The sequence below is a fragment of the Chrysochloris asiatica genome, unplaced genomic scaffold, assembly GCF_000296735.1.
Source record: "Chrysochloris asiatica unplaced genomic scaffold, ChrAsi1.0 scaffold00006, whole genome shotgun sequence".
NCBI lineage: Eukaryota > Metazoa > Chordata > Mammalia > Afrosoricida > Chrysochloridae > Chrysochloris > Chrysochloris asiatica.
The window spans coordinates 11,169,246-11,189,204 of record NW_006408524.1 but is presented as its reverse complement, the minus strand read 5'-3'; the positions used below and the strand labels follow the sequence as shown (position 1 = coordinate 11,189,204).

Sequence of the window (19,959 nt, the reverse complement as noted above, 5' to 3'; positions counted from 1 at the left end):
GGTACCTAACAACAACAACAACCACAAATTTCATTTTGTTTCATCATGGACTGTAATAGAGGAACAAAACATTTTATGAAAGCAGACGTTGATATTTCCTGAGTTTCTGTATTTAGACCCAGTAATGCGTACATTGGAGTCCTAGTGTGGTGAATGTGCCAGTTTGAACTGCAAGTTCAGTGGTTCAAGCTCACCAGCTGCTCCATGGAAACCCTATATAGGGTCTCTATGGGTCAGAACAGACTCGACAGCACTTAACAACAACATTATGAAATCAAAATTTTTCTATATTTCAATATTTACTTGATGTTTTATTTTATAATGAAGAATTGTGGATGAGAAGATAGTAGGGCCTACTTAACTGGTCATTATTTCCCGTGTAGAAAAAAAAGAAAATAAAAGGATGTATGATATATGAAAATGCGGGTTTATTTTACTTGAATTCCCAGCACGTAAGTCCCACCCATTTCAAATGCAGTGTCCCTCCTATCCTCACCAAAACTGTGTTGAAGGATTTTTAAAGAACATGGAAGAGCCTTAGAGATCCTATAGAATGACAGGATTTTTATCCTGGAAAAGCTCATGAGATGATTTAGCTGCCAGTTCCTCTGGTTTACAGATAAGGAAATTCAGGTTCACAGAAGATTTGTGGACATTAATTTCCTTATCATAGTTAGTGACAGAACTGGGATTTCAGCCCAGAACCTGTAATACTGAGTTTATGTGTTAAAAGGTTTTCTGGCTAAGACTTCAGGCATGTGCATAGTCATAATCCCTGAAGCAAGCATGTGCTGGAAGTAAAAGCATTCATGCACCAGAGGAAGATACCTAAAGAGCAAATAACCAAGCACAATATTTATTTCTGTGCTTTGGAAAAGAAGGTTTATTCTAGAATCACAATAACATACAACATGAGTGGTCTGCTAATTGTACACTATGGAAATGCCTTATTTTTGTTTGAAACAAAAGAAGCCAATGACACCATAATACGGAAGGGTTTCTTCTATTTCTTCCATGTATTTATATCAAAGGAAAAAAGTAATGTATATTTTGAAGTAGTAAAATGTCTTCAAGATTAATATTGATGTAATATGGGATGAAGAAGAAAATGCATCTTTTACCAGGAAAGCAGTTTTCAAGCGGGGTGAGGGAGGGATTTTAAAAACTCTTTTTTTCATGACAGGACAAAAAGCATTTACTGGTTTGCCTCTAATTTCACTGTGTGCTTTTAAGAGAGGAATTTTGAGTGGAGTTCTGGTTTCTGGTGGTCATACTTCTCGTTTCCCTTTTCTAATTCCTTTAAGGAAATGAAAATAAAATGTGCTATACCTTATTCTTTTCCACCAGAGGGAGTCTGTTCATAGCTATATGCAACATGTGATAAGTGAAATATCCTCATGTCTAGCGATTCATTTCTACCCTGGTTTGTCTACTGACTACCAGTTGTGAAATGAGAAGATCAAACAGGAGTCTGTGATCTTTCGTAGTTCACCATGGCTTTAAAAAGAAAAGAAAAAAATAAAAACAAAAACAAAAGACCACCCAGTTTCTAGCTCTTTTTATTTTCTCCCCCAGTCCTTGACCCTGGTTCATTTTCCTTTGTTGTCTGAGTCTGTAAACCACTTTATCACCCAGATGTACCGTGTTTTACAGGTGTATACTTAGTTTAATGAGTCCAGACCACTGGCTTCTGATTTGGATGTTGCAAGCTCCACACAAACAAAACTAAAGAAAACAAAAATTATGGGATGTGGCATTTAGCTGGCAGACAGATATAGCCCATAACTTACATTGTCTTGTAATGTTAGTCTTTAACAAAGGAAGGAAAATGTCATAAACCTAGGTCTTTAGAAAAGTATGGGGATCCCGCAGTTCATGTAAAAGTACTTTGTCTTCGTATATGACTTATAATTTCTCCGTTTTCTTCCTGCTCCCAGTCAACTGGCTCCTGTGGAGTGCAAGGACTAGGCACGCCCAAGGAAACCTAATGCCTCCTGTGTTCATTTTATGCCCTAAGACAGCTCATCTCTTCTAGGCCTGCTGAAGGGATGGTTTTGAATCTGTCTTTGGTCTCTCTTGGTCAACCATTGAATTGACTGATTTTCTAAATTGAAGGTAGAATTCACCTTGACCTCTATTATGTGATGATTTTATTTGCTCTCCAAACTCTCTTCTCCCAGACTCTTTAAACTGATAACAGCATGAATTAAGGTATGGTAGAAGGGAAGCTGGTATTCTTTATAGCATTTCACACTTTGTCCATCATGGCTGCCTGCTTTATCTTTTTCTATTTTTGTAAACTGTTGTTATTGTTGTTAAGTGCTGTCAAGCTGGTTCCAACCCATAGTGACCCTGTATAGGGTTTCCATGGAGTGACAGGTAGCTTGGACTGCTGACCTTATGATTCAAACTGACTTTGCAGTCCAGTGCATTAATGCACAGCGCCACACCAGGACTCCCCTTTGTGAACTGTGGCATGCTAGAAAGTCAGCACACTTCAGTTTGACCTAGAATTGCCATTATCAGCTCTGTGGCCTTTGGCAAATGAAGTAAGCTCTTTGGGTCTTGGTTTTGCAATTAGCTAACTGGACTAATAACTTATCTTCCTCTTGGGTTCTTCAGAAGATAAATGAAAATTGTAAACCTTCACCCAAGTCACATTAAAAAATTAAAAAAAAAAAAAAAAGATGTATCCAGCAGCTCCTTGACAGTTTTAAATCACTACACAACTATAGGTTGTAATTTAGTATTAATAAAAATAAGTTTAACCCAGAAACAGGAGAAAATATTGGCTCCTCTTTTCTTTATTATTTAAGTTACAGGTTCAGATCTGATTCTAGTGCTCCTCAATCACAATTAATACTCATAGTTTTATAGTTAAACTTGGTTAACCAAAGAAAGCAGAAACTCATTAGGGAGATATAGGGTGGGTTGGAACTTTCCAAGGGAGTATGTGGAGGACACGTATATTGGGTTTAGAAAGATGGTTGGAACAGAGGATAGAAAGATACAGGGTTGGACTTAGTGGGGAAAGGAGCAGAAGCACTGAGGTAGGAGTCTGCTTGTGCACACTTGTGTGTGTGTACGTGTGTTGAAGTGCACAGGGACGAAAGCAGAAAAAAAAATATTAGCTAAGTAAGGTGCCCAAAAAATGAGGTTGCCTAGGTAGAATACCATTGAGGCGATTTGGACTGGAAACATTCCTATTGGAAAAGTAGAACCGAACTTTGGGGATTCCTCGGCTGTAAATGTACATTATTACAGGAGCATGCAGCCTCTTTCTCCCATGGAGCTGCTGGTGGGTTTGAAATACTGACCTTGTAGTTAGCAGCCCAACACTTAACCCACTGCACCACCAGGGCTCCTTAGAATAATGCTATGCTACTAAAACTCTTAAAAGCTATATGGAAGTGTTTTTTGTTGTTATTGTTAAGTGCTGTTGAGTCGGTTCCTACTCATAGAGACACTGTAGAGGGTTTCCAAGGAGCGGCTGGTGAGCTTGAGCCACCTACCTTGAGATTCAAACTGACCTTGCAGTCCAGTGCACTAACCCACAGCGCCATACTCCATGGAAGTGTTCGGATGTACTGTAATAGTGAGCTGTTAGGTTCTGGAGCAGATAGGAAACATGGTTTTGTGATCTTCCAGAAACCAGTGACTCCCTGCTTTTCTCCTTCATCTCCATAAAAGCCAGATAATCAGGCCAAAAATAAAAACTTATCCTTGGTTGATTTGTTTTGTATCTTTTACCCATATACAATCTAACAACAATAATTTCTGTTAAAAATCCTCCAAAATCTATTTCTAATGTGACTGTTGTTGTTGTTAAGTGCCATTGAGTCAAATTACGACTCACAGCGTTTCCGAGGAGTTGCTGTGAGCTTGAACAACCAACCCTATAGTCCAAGCCGACCTTGCAGCCCAGTACATTAACCCTTAGCACCACACCAGGATTCCACAAGTGGTGGGGGTGGTTATGTGCTGTAGAATTGGTTCTGAGTTATGATCGATCCTGTGTAGGGTTTTCCGAGACTGTAAATCTTGACAGGAGCAGAAAGCCTCATCTTTCTCCCAAGGAATGACTGGTAGTTTTGAACTGCTGACCTTGAGGTTAACAGTCCAACTTATAACCACTATGCTACTTCTCTCTATTTCTGCTATTGCCTCCCTTGACCAAGCCATCGTGATCACTCAAGCAAACTTCTGTTCCATGTTCCTGAATAATTTCACTCTTGCCCTCCATTCAATCCAATCTCCTCAGAATAGCCAGATGAGTAGCCAAATATTTTAAAACATAGATAGCATCACTTCCAGTTTAAAACCCTCCACTGACGTCAAAGCTGAGAATCAAGTCCAAATGAAGCTTAGAATAAATGCTGTACCCTGTTTTGCAAAGCCCTCCAGAAGCCTCTCAGACATCCTCTTTCACCCTCTGCTCCTGACTCACCTCAGATTAGCCACATGGCTTAATTTCAGATCTTCTTGTTAAGTGCAATCGAGTCAGTTCTGACCCATAGCCACCCTGTATAGGGTTTCCAAGGAGCAGCTGGTGAGCTTGACCATCAACCTTGCGGTTCAAAGTGACTTTGCAGTCCAGCACATTAACCCACAGTGCCGCTTATCTTAGGAACAAGTTATTTTCTGCCTTAGGGCCTTTTATACTAATTGTTCCCTCTCTATAAAATGATTAATGCCCATTGTCTTTGTATAGATCTCTCTTTTCCGGCATGCATCAGTTTAACTATCCACAGAGGAACCTTCATGACCGCCCAACCCAAATTCGTGGTGGTGGTGATGGTAGTGTGCTGTGGAATCGTTTCTGGCTCATAGCAACCCTTCATAGGGTTTCCAAGGCTGTAAGTCTTTACGGGGAGGAGAAAACCTCATCTTTCTCCAGTGGAATGGATGGTAGTATCAAACTGCTGACCTTGAGATTGGCAGCCTGACTCATAACCCCAAGTTGTTGTTAAGTGCCGTCAAGTTGGTTCCAACCTCTATCCACCCTGTGTAGGGTTTCCGAGGAGCAGCTGGTGAGCTTGAACCGCTAACCTTGCAGTCAAATGAACTTTGTAGTCCAGTGCATTAACGCACAGAGCCACACAGGACTCCAACCTAGGCATCTATTATTTAGTCACATTGTCTTGCTTTTCTTCTCTGTGTAGCACTTACTTTATTTGTTCTCTCTCTCCCCTTTGTATAGTATAAGCTCTGAGGGCTGAGATGTTTTGTTTGCTGATGTGTCTGCTGTGTTGAGAACAACAGTAGATGCTACATCAATGGATAATCCATCATATGGGTTGAAAGGATGGAGCTCACCTTGATGGTGGCATGCAGGTCACATAAAATTAGGTACAGATTGGCAATAAGAACTCCGACACTCTTGAGGGAAGGTATGGAAATAGGGGGAAGACTTTCAGAAAACTTTGGATAGGCTCATTTTATCATTTAATCATCTGGACTATCCAAAGGTGATGCTAAGGATACTAATGATGGAACCTAGAAAAGCCATGTAGTTGAGAAGAAAAAGGTTTTGTGACGATAATCAGTTTATATGGGACATCTTGAGCTAAAGACAGTGATTTTGAAATATGGATTCAGTATAATTTAGGGCAAAAGATATATATTTTAGACTTACTATTTAAAGGCAATACAAAACCAGGGTCTTTTAAGCCTGACCAGGGTTCTTTTTCTCTTGGCTAGTTATTGACAACAGAGCTCTGGTAGCATAGTGATTATGTGTTAGGCTGCTAACTCCAAGGTCAGCAGTTCAAAACTACAAGCTGTTTCTGTTCCCATAAAGATTTACAGCCTCGGAAACCCTACGCAGGGTCGCTATGAGTCAGAACCGACTTCATGGCACACAGCTATGCCCACCACCAGGTATTGAAAACTGTATTGGCAGCTTTGCTTCCTATCATCTCAGCCAGGAGGAAGAAGTGTCTGTGTGGTGTAGAACCTTCTTTTGCAGGAAGCCAGTTGAATAATCATACGTTTAACATTTTAGACATTGGTTACGTTTCCTTGTTGTAGAATAACAGACATGAGCCTAGATAATTGATTGATTTTGAATAGTTATTCCAGTTTTTCAATTCATTTGCAAAGGTGTTGGGTTACTGATCTTGAGGTCAGTGGTTCAAAACCACCAGCCACTTTGTGGGAGAAAAATGAGACTGTCTATTCCTGTAAAGGAGTCCTGGTGTGGCGCTGTGGGTTAATGTGCCAGACTACAAATCCATTTGAACTGCAAGGTCGGCGGTTCAAGCTCACCAGCTGCTCCTCAGAAACCCTATATAGGGTCGCTATGGGTCAGAATTGACTCAACAGCACTTAACAACAATAACAATTCCCATAAAGATGTATAGTTTTAGAAATCCTGTGTAGGGTCACAATGAATTGGAATTGACTTGGTGGCAGTGAGTTGGGTTCAGGCTTCCTCAAGTGTTAAAGAGTAACGTCAGTTTGAGGACTAAGATGCACCTGACCCAATCCATGGTGTCTTCAGTCAGTCGCCCCATATGCATGTGAAAGTTGGGCAGTGAATAAGAAAGATCGTAAATGAATTGATGCACTTGAATTATGGTGTTGGAGAAGAATATTGAAAGTTCTGTGGATGGTCAGAAGAACAAACAAATCCATCTTGGAAGAAATACAACCAGAATGCTTCTTAGAAAGGTAGATGGCGAGACTTCATCTCTCCTACTTTAGACATGGTATCAGGAGGGACCAGTCCCTGGACAAGGACATTGTGTTTGGTAAAGTGGAGGGTCAGTGAAAAAGAGGAAGACCCTCTAGGAGATGGACTGACACTGTGACAACAACAACGGGCTCAAAGATAACAATCATCAGGGTGGCACAGGACCAGGCAGTGTTTCTGTTGTGCGTAGGCTCCCTTTGAGTGGGAACCTATTCAATGACACCTCACAGCAACAACATTTGTTGAATGAATGAATTCAGAAGTGGAAATGCTGTTCAACACTTTCTATTGCAACTATGATGGTTCTTCTCTTATTTGATCATTTCTGGATTCTCAGAACATCAGCAGACCAGTACATATCAAAATCTTCTGTGTACTTTTGTATTACTTTCACCCAGCAATCTCTCCTTGTTTGTACTTTGTACTCTTTCTTAGGTGAATGGCGGCATTGAGAACACATTAGAAAAGGAGGTGGTGCAGTATGACTACTACTCTTCTTATTTTGATATATTTGTAAGTATTTGCTGTTTCATATTTTCTCTTAGACATGGTGTCAACAAAAAGTAAATTTACATTAAATTTACTTCAATGGAAATTAAAAGTTTCCTTGTAATTTCCGTTAAATTTAAAGTCCATTAAATTTCAAATTCTTTGTCATTATTTTCTTCGTGGAATGCTATGTTTCCTTCGCCCTTAGTTATGGGCCCAGTCAGTCCTTTTTCACTCTTACTATGGGATTGTCTGCTTTTCTTGAGAAAAAAGAATTAGCAGGAATACTGGATTCCTATAGCATCAGCACTGGATTGTTAACCGCAAGGTCAGCAGTTCAAACCCACCAGCCGCTCCTTGGAAACCCTATATGGGGCCACTGTGAGTTGGAACCAACTCGACAGCATTTAACAACAGCAACAACAATGGAGTCCTGGTGTGGTGCTGAACCGATCTGATGGCACTTAACAGAAATGGAGGGCAGCAGAAGGAACCATTCCCATTTCCTTGGAGAGGGAAGTCTTTATTCTTTCAAATGGTTGAAATATTATACATGACTGAGTGAAAAATTCACTGATTTATGTAATTGTACAATGAAAATGCTGCTTTTCTGCTTTAACACAGATTTCTATCAGGGTGTGCTTTTAATAATAATTCTTTTTTATTCCAAGTAATAATAGTTTATTTTACCCTGCGTTTTTGAGTAAAGTTACGTATTGATAACCTTGATCAATATTATAGAATTAAATAGATGCAATCCAGTCTATGTCTAGACAAGGCATTCATTGTATTTAAACAAGTACATGTATTATATTTCTAGGACACATATAACTTTGAGTTTGATATAACTGTATGGTTTGCATTGTAAGTCAGTTAGATTATAACCTTTTAACCTGCAGACTTTACTTACCTAAAAAGATCTTCAGTAGTTCATGACAATGAAGAAGTGATCAGCCTCTGACTTTCAGCAGGTTTGGTTGGTATGGTCTTTGCACACATTCCTAACCTGACTCTTTGCTCGAGAGTCACCTGACTTCTCCCTACTAGGTTGGCATATTTTTCAACGAAAATTGTTCTCTGTTAGTTCTCTTAGTGAATGAGAGTTAGTTAGACAGCTATGACATAATGTTTAAGAGCTCTTTGGAGTCACACTGTCTGGATTCTAATCCCAGTGTCATCAGTAAGGAGCTGTGTGACTTCGAGTAATTTTCTTAACCGCGCTGCCTTGGTTTCCCCTTCTTTATAATGGGACTAGTAATAATAGTTGACTTATGGGCTTATTGGGTGGGGGATTCCATAGGCTAATAATACTTGAAAAGGGCTTCAGTGAGATGTCAGCTACTGGGATAAGCATACCTCCCACCATGATCTCAGTAACAGAATTTTGATGTGAGCGCTACTGAGAACCTTATTATTGTTGTTGTTAAGTGCCATTCTGTCAGTTCTGACTCACAGTTCAAAATTACCAGCGGTTCTGTGGGTGAAATATGAGGCTGTCTGCTCCCATAAAGATTTACAGCCTCAAAAACCCTATAGAGGCTCTCTGTGAGGTGGAACTGACTCCCACCACCCCACCTACCATACGGTTTCTGAAGAGCAGCTGATGAGTTTGAACCACTACCTTACGGCTCAAGCTGACCTTGGGGTCCAATGCATTATCCTACAGCACCACACTGAGAACCTAGGGCTTTCTAAAAGGGAGTGTTTGTGCCTAGAATGGAAAAGTCAACTTTCAGAAGATTTTTTTTCCTATCTTAAAATGATATTAGATATATACTCATATATGGGTTCAAATAGAATAGAAACATTTTATGATATGTTCTTCTTTGATACTGGGAAATTAATTTGAAAGTTTCATTTAAGTTTTAGAGCCAGGTTCCCCAATGCTAATCTGCAGAGTTGGTGTCAATTGGTGATGGTTCTCAGCTAAATCAGAAAAATAAAGAATATGGCGAGTTTTGCATAAAGCTAAATTATTTTAATATATGTCTCTTTTTTATGAATAGCTTTTGGCAGTTTTTCGATTTAAAGTGTTGATACTTGCATATGCTGTATGCAGACTGCGCCATTGGTGGGCGATCGCGGTGAGTATGTCCGGAGTGAGTGGTTGGTTGGTCCCTTTCAGTGGAGGTGGCCTCTACCTGCTCACACAGCTGTGTGTAGTCAGGGTTGAGTTCTCCTAGCTTTCCCTGGCTTTCTTCTTCCCCGCTTCAGTAGGTTTAATACGCCAGGGCTGCTTTTCAGTGTTAATGAAGAACTACATTCACCTCTATGGACACCGATCCCAATAATGAATCCAGAGGCCCAAGAGTAATTATTGGCCAACAACCAGTTACTCCATGGTGCAAATAAGAAATGAGAGTCAGTATTACTGGTGCAGATACATTTGGAAATTTTCTTGTTTGATAACAGCTACTTAGTGATAGCTGCTGACTCGGACTCTCCTTATTTTGATAATGTATTACTACCCAACCCACTCTCTATGTACAGTCTTAAAGGGAAATCTCAATAAATATTGATAAATTGATTGAAAAGAGTATTAAGCTATTCTACCTGAATTATTTTTGCCATTTCCACAGATGTCTGAACCTCACTTTTTTTTTTTTTAACTTTTTATTGTGAATTGGGTGAAGGTTTACAGAGCAGATCATCAGTTTTACATTCAGCAAACCTTACACACTCCATGTCATCTCATGAATTCCAATCCCTCAATGTAACAGTGCTATTTAGTCCACATCCTCCTGTGTTTCTTGGTTCCATTCCTCCCAACCCTTCTGAACCTTGTCCTTAGAATTTTGTCCATATTGCTTTCTTGATCTCAAACGGTTGACCATTCTATGATGTGTGTACTTCCCTAATGTTGTTTTCCCCCCTATAAACTGTTTGTGTGAAAACTGAGCCACAGGGGTGTGTTCCAGATGTGAGAGGTGACCAAGGCACATTAGTCACAGAGTTCTGCTAGTCTCCATTAAACTAGTAAGCTCAAATCTTTTTTATATTTTTGAGTTTCGTTCTACATTTTTTTCCCCATTCTATCCAGAAACTTTTAATGTGCTTCCTATCAGAGCAGTTGGTATTGGTAGCCAGGCACCATCTAGTTCTTTTGGTCTCAGGTCCACTAGTCCATTAGATTGTTTCCCCATGTCTTCGATGTTCATCTTTCTTCTTTTCTCGAGGCAGGGAGAGACCAATAATAAATAGCACCTTTGATGGCTGCTCACGAGCTTTTAAGATCCCACTTGCTAATCAACAAAGTAGTATGTAGAACATTATCTTTATGAACTACATTATGCCGGTTGACCGTAGGGTCTCTGAAGACTTATGTTCCTGAGTCCCCAGGACCAGCAACTCATTCCTTCAAGATTATTGCTTATGTTTAAGAAGTTTTCATAAACTTTGCCCCTGTATGCTCCACCATATTCAGGTATATGTTTGTTATGATATTATTAAGTGCCTTTGAGTCGAATGCAACCCACAGCGACCTGGTATAGGGTTTCTGAGGAGTAGCTGGTGAGTTTGAACTGGCGACCTTGCAGTTCAAACCAACCTTACAGTCCAGTGAATTATCCTACAACACAAATACTCATGTAGAAATATCCTCTGTCAAATCCATATATATATGTATTTGTGGTATATTCTCACTCTCCCTCAATACTTGTTCAGCCTGCATATTAATCCATGTATCTACCCCTAAGTCACCATTCTTGTAGTACTGTGTATCTGACAGTATTTGCCTCAGTTGCTTTTAATTCTTGCACACTGTCCCAAGAACATTCACCTTTTGAGAGCTCTAACAAGGCAGGTGGAGCCCTGGTGTGGCGCTGTGGGTTAATGCGCCAGACTGCAAAGCCGTTTGAACTGCAAGGTCGGTGGTTCAAGCCCACCAGCTGCTCCTTGGAAACCCTATACAGGGTTTCTATGGGTTGGAATCGACTCTATAGCACTTAACAACAACAACAACAATAAGGCTGGTATATAGGGGGAAATGTTGATCTCATCAGTCTAGAGAGAATTACTCAGGAATAACCTACTGTTTTGGTATATCACTGTGGGTTAATGCTCTGGACTGCAAACTCGATTTGAACTGCAAGGTTACCGGTTCAAGCTCACCAGTTGTTCCTCAGAAAGTCTATACAGGGCTGCTGTGGGTCAGAACTGACTCAACAACTTAACAACAACAACAACCTACTGCCCTAGTATTACACTGTAGGATAATCGACTTACTCTTATAAGGTTGGTGGTTCAAACTCAGCAGCCACTTCTTGGAACCATATACAGGGTTGCTATGAGTCAGAACTGACTCGACAGCACTTAACAACAACAACCTACTGTCCAGAGGTTAGAGTGTGCAGCCTCCAGTCTGCATGTGGGCTGGGCTTAGGCTGGGCATCTCCTTTGATCTGTCCTGGAATCATAGGATAAGATCAGACCATCCACTGCTGTAGGTTGACAGTCTTGGCCAGACTTCCTTTTTCTGAATACTGTTTTGTCCGTATCACAATGATTGTGTCCTCCAAATTTTATACATCCCCCATTTGGAAAATTCTATCCCAGAGTATCTGTAGGACAGTCTGTCCCGTGAAATAACGAGAAACTTGGTGTCATAGAGAGACTCTGTATGCGTTTTAAGAAGTTCTGTTATAAAAGAGACAGTTCAGATTTTGGAAATTCATTTTATTGTGTCTGATACTTGTTTTTAAAATCACTTGCAGAGAGAGGTGAGACAGCCAAAAGGAGACTTCAGTTAGCATCAGCCTATAAAGTTATTAGAATCCGCATGCGAAAAGCCAATGTATCTACCAAGCAAACCACTCTGGCTGGTGTGTGCGTGTGTTTTAGTGGTGGTTTGTTAACCAGTACTAATTTTGAACTTAGTACTGTCTTATGGAGTCTCAGTGTAGGATAGGCATTGGACTGCTAACCACAAGGTCTGCAGTTAAAACCCACCAGTCTCTCTTCGGAACCCTATACAGGGTCCCTGTGAGGTGGAAGTGACTCGACAGCGCTTCACAGCAAGCAGCAGTAATAGTGTCTTGGTTCTCTGGTTCTGCTATAACAGCTGCCGTAATCGATGGCTTTAACAAAAATTCATTCTCCCACAGTTTTGGAGGCTGGAAAGCCAAAGTCACAGTGCAGGCTTTAGATACAGGAAGGCTTTCTCTTTCTGTCAGCTCTCAGGAAAGGTCCTTGTCTCCTTTCAGCATCTGTAGGAGAGCTCCCTGGGTCTTGACATTAATTTTCCCCTGGATTCAGGAGCTTCTCAGGACAGGGATCTCAGATCAAAAGAACACACTCTACTCATGGCTCTTTCTTGGTGGCAGTAGGTCCCCCTTTCTCTGCTCATTTCTCTCTCCTTTTATCTTTGTAAGATAGAAGAGTTGCAGGCCACACCCCTAGGAAACTCCCTCATATCACCTCAGGGTTATGGGATTAAGGTTATTTTTGTTGTTGTTGTTAAGTGCCATCAAGTCGGTTCCAACTCATAGTGCCCCTGTAGCTCTCTACACCAAGTAGCGACTGGTGGCCTTGAACCTCATACCTTGTGGTTCAAACTGACTTTGCAGTCCAGCCTATTAACCCACAGTGCTGCACCAGGACTCCAAGAGTATTACAATATGGGTCTTATGTTGTTATTGTTAAGTACCATTGAGTTAGTGCCGATCCATAGTGACCCTGTATAGGGTTTCCAAGGAGCAGCTGGGGAGCTTGAACCGCTGACCTTGTGGTTCAAATTGACTTTGCAGTCCAGTATATTAATGCACAGCAGCACACCAGGACTCAAAGGGTATTATTATTATTATTTTTAAGTTTTTATTGTTCATTAAGTGATAGTTTACATGGGAGAATATCAATTTTACACTCATTGTTTCATTGCATGATTACAATCCCCTCCATGCCTCATTATTCAGCAGTATTTGCTTCTATTCCCTCTGTTTTTTTTTTTTAATTTTTATTTTTTTATATATACCAAAACCCTCAGGAATATATAACAATTCAAACAACCAAAGGTCATACCCTGCAAGCCTGCCTCCCCCACCCCCCCACCCCAACACCAGCACACAGCCCCTCCCCCTCCATGAGTCTAGAGTCTGCTTGGTTATTGTAAGGGTACTATTATTGTTGTTGTTGTTGTTGTTGTTAAGTGTCGTCGAGTCAGTTCCAACCCAGAGCCACCCTGTATAGGGTTGTCAAGGAGAAGCTGGTGAGCTTGAACCACTGACCTTGCAGTTCAAATGGCTTTGCAGTCTGACATATTGTTGTTGTTATGTGCCGTGGAGTCGGTTCCGACTCATAGCGACCCTGTGCAGGGTTTCCGAGGCTGTAAATCCTTACGGGAGCAGACCGCCTCATCTTTCTCCCACGGAGCGGCTGGTAGTTTCGAACTGCTGACCTTGTGGTTTGCAGCCCGATTCATAACCACTACGCTACCAGAGCTCCTTACAGCTATTACAGCCCACCCTGAATCCTCACTGGTTTATCTTGTCAGATCACATCATGGAAACCATCACATAACCGCCATCCGTCATTGTTACGTCACTGTCAAATCACTGAGAATTGTGCCCCATGCATTCTTTTGGGGAGATCCAGTTCATTCTGACACTCACTGAACTTGATACCTGATGCTCCCCAGCCTCCACTGTGGCAGTCAAGTCGACTGTTGGCATTCACTTTGGTCAGGTTTTCCCTGGCTAAAATTATTAGATGTCGGCTGGAGTAACATGACCCAGACACTCTGGGATTCTCTCTGGGGCTCACAACCCCTAGGAATTTCACTGACCCTTCCTTTAAGTGGTGGGGGTAGGCTTGGGTGCTGTGCCTTCTGATGGACAGCAGCTCACTAAAAAGTAGGTAAAGGAAAACCCCAAACTACCAGTGAGAGACTGAGTACCACCTGAAAGCCCACTTTGCCTCTGTCTGTGTGGAGGTAGAGGGTGTGGGAGGAGCCAGCCTCTGGGGCCAAGTAAAGCTTTTTCAGTTGTCCTCCATTCCTAGTTCAGATGGATAACAAGTGTCTTCATGAAATGTTTTCTTATATGTCTTTCAGCTGACAACTGCAGTGACCAGTGCCTTTTTATTAGCGAAAGTAATCCTTTCAAAGGTATGGCCCAGCGCTTTCTCTGTACCGTTAGTCTCTGTAATGACAAAACCTCGTTTTGTTGTGTGAGCACATGATAATTACGGTTCCTTCTCCCGGGTGCATCTGTTTCTCCAGCTTTTCTCACAAGGAGCTTTTGGCTACGTGCTGCCCATCATTTCATTCATCCTTGCCTGGATTGAGACCTGGTTCCTGGATTTCAAAGTGTTACCTCAAGAAGCAGAAGAAGAAAACAGTAAGTTTCTCTTAAAATTAGCTTCCTGAGACTGACTGGGTGCCAAGCAGCAATTTTGCTTTTATTTGAGTGGAGCTGCAGCTTGGCGGAGGTAGACCAGTCACATAGCTCCAGTCTTCAGGGGCTACAGTCAAATCCAGGAGAAGGGCTGTGTGAACTGACAGGAAAGGAACAGGGCTCCTTCCACCAACTGTTGGACCAGGAATGCATGGTGAACACTGAGTAAAAAGACATTCAGTAACAGCAACAAAAATCGCCAACACTTCTTTCTCCTCAGACCAGTTAACCTGTTCTTCTTATTAACGATGGGGCACTAAACAGTCCATGCCTATAAACAGAACTACATTGTTTAGGGGCAGAGAAACTGAAATCAATGTTGAGCGAGCTGAAGCAGCAGCAGCAATTCTCACCAACCGAAAGTCTCACATGGTTAAGCAGACAGCAGGGGAGGGGCGGAAGGTGTTTAGAATGGGCCATAATTGAAACAGTGTTGAGTACCAACCCTACAGCTGAGACCGCTGCAAGTCAATGCTGAAGACGGAGTCAGGAGGAAGGTAGCAAGCTCAAGGAGAAATGCTGACCCCATTACGCTGCCAGTGTTCTCTCTGTGTCGCTGTGCAACAGCATCATGGAATAGCGAGCCTGCCAAAGTCACGCTGATCTCACTGCGTGACTTTGGGCATCCCTGAATATTAACTAAGAAAACAAAATTGTTGAACTTCAAGGCTAATTATTAGCCTGGGATTCATTAGTGTCCCCCCACCCACCTACCTGCCCTCGCCCTGTAGCGATCATATGAACAAACATTGAATCAAAGACACCTCAAGGAAGGATGTGTGATCAAAAGGACCAAAAGCAGAGACACCTTCAAACCTGCCATGTTTGTACATCTGTCAATCATTGTGGATCTTTTTTCTCTGCTCAATTAAAAAAAAATCTGGTACCTTGTAGAACATTAAGAGTAATTATGGTAACCTCAAGAAACAGAGGAAGGGAAATATCCTTGCAAGATGTTTTATTTGGGTAAACTTTATAAACAGAGAAGTGATCAATTAAAAAAAAAGTTCTAATTCAACAGCAGGTTTGTAAACAAAGCAGACCAAGATGTGTCTTCCAGTCTGTGGCCTCTGTTCCTTTATAAAAGCAGATTGTAGAAAATGGACAAGTTAAAGTTAATGGAAGTCACTGTTTTATTTTATATAAACATTAAATTGTCCATTTTCAAAAACATATTAAATACTAGTGTGAATGCAGCATGGTGGTTTATTCAGTTAAACCAACTTCAAAGTAACCAGTAAAATCTTTATGGGAGCAGAAAGTCTCATCGATCTCCCATGGAGCGACTGGTAGATTGGAACTCGTGACCTTGCAGTTAGCAGCCGAGCTTGTAATCCACTATGCTACCAGGTCTTGCCAAGTGCAGTTTGGCCTGCTGCTTCCTCCAGCTCTATGTTATCCTAGCCTTCTGCCCTAAGAACTCAGTTGTGATGGCCGTTCTCATTCAGTATGGAGAACATTATAGTGTGTAAATGTTTCTTCTTCAGAAATACTTTCTGTGTATGACAGGTTTCAACATTTTTGTTATCTTTTATTCCATTTTTGTACCAACTTTATGACGCTCCCTCTTAAACAGAGTCCTGTTGTGGCGCTGTGGGATAAGCACTAGACCGCAAGGTCAGCTAGAACCACAAGATCTGTGCTTCAGTCTCATCAGCTGCTCCTGGGAAACTGCATCCAGGGTTGCTATGAGTCAAACACAACTCAACAACACTTAACAGAAACAATCCTTGATTATACTCTCTGTTCAACATTTCTGTAACCAAATTCAGACAGTAGACTGGGCAAACTGCCTGGGTTTTTTCATTTCATTTTGTCTGGGTTGGGGTTTTCTGATTGCTGATTTTTGTAGGGAGGTAGATACACCCAAGGAAATGATGCTATACATACTGAGTCATGGAATCTCATGGGTAACACAAAGCAATTGTTGAATCTAGTCAGCATCTTGCTTTACAATATGGACTGATAGTTTGTTAAATGTAAAAAATCCCTAAACTTTCTTTTGGTAAAATGGCTGAAAGATTTTCAACTACCTCTTTGTACTAAGAGATTTTAAGTGTAAGTATAACACTGCTTTGTCTTACAAATTTAATGTGTTTAATCTTGCATCATTGCCAGCATCTGAATTTCTTGTTTCTAGGACTCCTAATAGTTCAAGATGCTTCAGAGAGGGCGGCGCTTATCCCTGGTGGTCTTTCTGATGGCCAGTTTTATTCCCCTCCTGAATCTGAAGCAGGTAACAACCTTGATTATCTTTGTATCTTTGTTCATGATTCACATACTTGGCCTGTGTGTTCACTGCTTCTCTTTGTCTCTTAGTCTACATCTTGGACTCTCTCTCGTAAAATACTTGTTGCTGTTAAGTAAGTGCCGTCTCAATACACTTGGCAAACACTTACTATGTTGTTGCTGTTGTTAAGTGCCGTCGAGTCGGTTCCGACCCATAGCGACCCTGAACAGGGTTTCTGAGGCTGTAAATCTTTACGGGAGCAGAAAGCCTCATCTTTCTCCCGCAGAACAGCTGGTAGTTTCGAACTGTTGACCTTGTGGTTTGCAGCCCGATTCGTAACCACTATGCTACCAGAGCTCCTTAAACACTTATTATACCAGGCACTAAAACCTGTAAAACCTAAGCCCACTGCCACTAAGTCAGTTCTGACTCATAGCGACTCTTTATAGGATTTCTGAGATTGTAAATCTCTATGGAAGCATACAGCCTCATCTCTTTCCTGCAGAGTGGCTAGTGAGTTTGAACTGCTAGTGAGTTTGAACTGCTGACCTTGCAGTTAACAGTTCAGTGTTTATCCTCTGGCACCACGAAGGCTCATGAAAATAGTTAACCTGTGGCCTTGATGTGAGACCCAGAGATGTAAACGAGTGTGCTGAAGGGAATGGAAGTTGTGGTGTGGTCTGCATCTTTTAAGACAGGAGACGAGAGGAAGAGTCTCGATGTTCTTCTCACCTCTCATCCCTCACACTGATCCGGTTCCAGGACTCTCCATCTACTTGCCTGCTTAGAATCCAGAGCCTCCCTCTAGATCTGATGGCGCACACCCATCACACCCCAAGGCCTGCCTGCCTGGCCTCCTTCATCTTCTTTTATCTTGTTTGAATTGTTCCACCCACTTCACGGCATCTCCCACTTGAGGCCAGAATTTCGTGTTTGAGGGCCTGCTCCTGCACCAGCCTGCCTACACACTCTTGCCTTTCCCCAGCCAGTCATCAGAGGGCTCGGTTAGCCAAGCAGTTGCTGGCACTTTTTAAAACTGCCAGCTACTATTCTAAGGCCATTACCACTCACCTTCAGCTTGTTGACCTATGGTGGCTTGCATGTTACTGTGATGATGGAGCTATGTCACCAGTATTTGAAATACCAGCAGAGTCACCATGGTGGACAGACTTCAGCTGAGCTTCTAGACTAAGAAGGAGAGACAGGTTACTTTCTAATGTTTAGTCCCCGAAAACCTTATGAATAGCAGTGGAACACTGGCAGCACCAGAATATTCTTAGAAAAAGTTTTGGAAAATGAGCCCATTGAGTTGGGGGGCACTCAAAATACACCTGGGGAAGAGCTGCCGCCTCAAAGTAGAGTTGACCTTAAGACGCGAATGGAGTAAAGCTTTTGGAATCTTCATTTGCTGAAGGGGCACAATTCAAAATGAGGAGAAACAGCTGTAAACATCCACTGATAATCAGAACATGGAATGTGTGATATGAACCTAGGAAAACTGGAAGTTGTAAAAAATGAAATGCAACGCATAAATATCAATATCCCAGGCATCAAAGAGCTGAAATAGTTTGGGCCATTTTGATGCTGATAATCACATAGTTTACTGTACCATGAATGAAAACTTGAAGAGGACTGTCATCACATTCATCAAAAAGAACATTTCAAGATCTCTCTTAAGTATAATACTGTCTGTGATGGGATAACATCTATATGCCTACAAGGAAGCCTGGAGTCCTGGTATGCCACTGCGGGTTAATGTGCTGGACCACGAGGTTGGTTTGAACCGCAGGTTGGTGATTCAGACTCACCAGCCACCCTTCAGAAACCCTCTACAGGGTCACTGTGGGTCGGGACCGATCCGATGGCACTTAGCAACAACTACATGCTTCATATGTTTTCTGGGATAGAGTATCTAAGAGCTCTATAAAATGCCATTTTTGTCAGGGTTGGAGAATTAGTATTTATGAACTAGGCTTTACATAGCAAGTAGAATTTTATGAAACTGAATGATCAAAATAAAATATAATGTTTGGATGCAATGCAGACTAATAAAAGAAATACTTTTTTGGTGTATTAATGTATGCATTGAAATACAGGATCTCTTGGTTTTTGTACTCCTCGGAAAAACGGGGAAATAACCATACAGTATTAAAACACTGAAAACAACACCTGGAACAGTGTCAATGTTATTCTGACTGTATGGACTGCAGGGGGCTTTCGTATCCTTATAAGTCTTGCCAGGAAAGTTGGCCTGCATACATTCTCTTAACACTTTTTCTGCTGTTACTTCCCGAAGAGCAAGTTTCCTGATGCCTTTGAGCATTTATTAGTGTATATTGCTAAAACTCTGTGGAATCTTAATTCCTGTCTATTCAAAGTCAACTGAAAATGAAATTTTTTGTATGCCTTTTCTTGTTCTAGATTTACTTGTAGAGCCAAGGGAAGTGGAATTGGAAGCTGATTGTGTAAATTATAATACCAGCATCCACCCTGGTCAGAGGTTGAAATTTTCTTCTTGCTTAAGTCATGCTGTATTTGTTGGCCTTTTTCAATTATTTATTCACCAATAATTAGATTAATTCAAACAGGATAATCGTTTAAACAACCAAAGGACACATTTTGCAAGTCAGCCTTTTGCTCATCAGCACACAGCCTTTCTCTTTCCATGAGTCTAGACTCCTCAGCTGTTCTTTTTCTCTATGCCATCACCTCTGCCTCCATCTCTGGGGTAGCCGCTTCGCTGGTTAGGATCCCTTGTTCCTGTCATGCTCTTCTCCCTTGATGGTCCTAGGGTTCTCTGATCCTGGAATGTAAGATTAACTACTCCCCCTTTTTTGTTACACATCTACCTTTATAGTTGTGACAATCGCTATTAGTCATGATAACAGTTACTCCTATTGAATCAAAAGAATCCTATCCCCATCTCCTTTCACCAAACCCATCTAGACAAGATAAAAACTATTTAGTGCGGATTCTACCTTCCCCCAATGGCTGTGAAACTAAACTTACTCTTGAAAACTTGTAAGCCAGCCACTTCGTGCCTTCATAGTACCCCCCATTTTAGGTAGCCAATGTCTAAGTGGCCCGTCCCTATCAACCCTGTGTACTGAGGGGATAAGCTTGATCCTTGATGTGAAGACTCCTTCCCTCTCAGTTGC

General features: G+C 41.5%; 1 protein-coding gene across 1 annotated transcript in view; it reads left to right on the top strand.

Moving 5' to 3' along the window:
• Positions 1–19,959, top strand: part of LOC102810508 (MLN64 N-terminal domain homolog) — a 37,078-nt gene that overhangs the window by 4,034 nt on the left and 13,085 nt on the right. Inside the window, exons 2-6 of the mRNA XM_006832121.1 lie at positions 7,130–7,207; positions 9,190–9,267; positions 14,229–14,282; positions 14,397–14,514; positions 16,712–16,807. Of these exons, the coding sequence (XP_006832184.1) occupies positions 7,130–7,207; positions 9,190–9,267; positions 14,229–14,282; positions 14,397–14,514; positions 16,712–16,807 (424 nt within the window). The remainder of the gene's footprint in view (positions 1–7,129; positions 7,208–9,189; positions 9,268–14,228; positions 14,283–14,396; positions 14,515–16,711; positions 16,808–19,959) is intronic.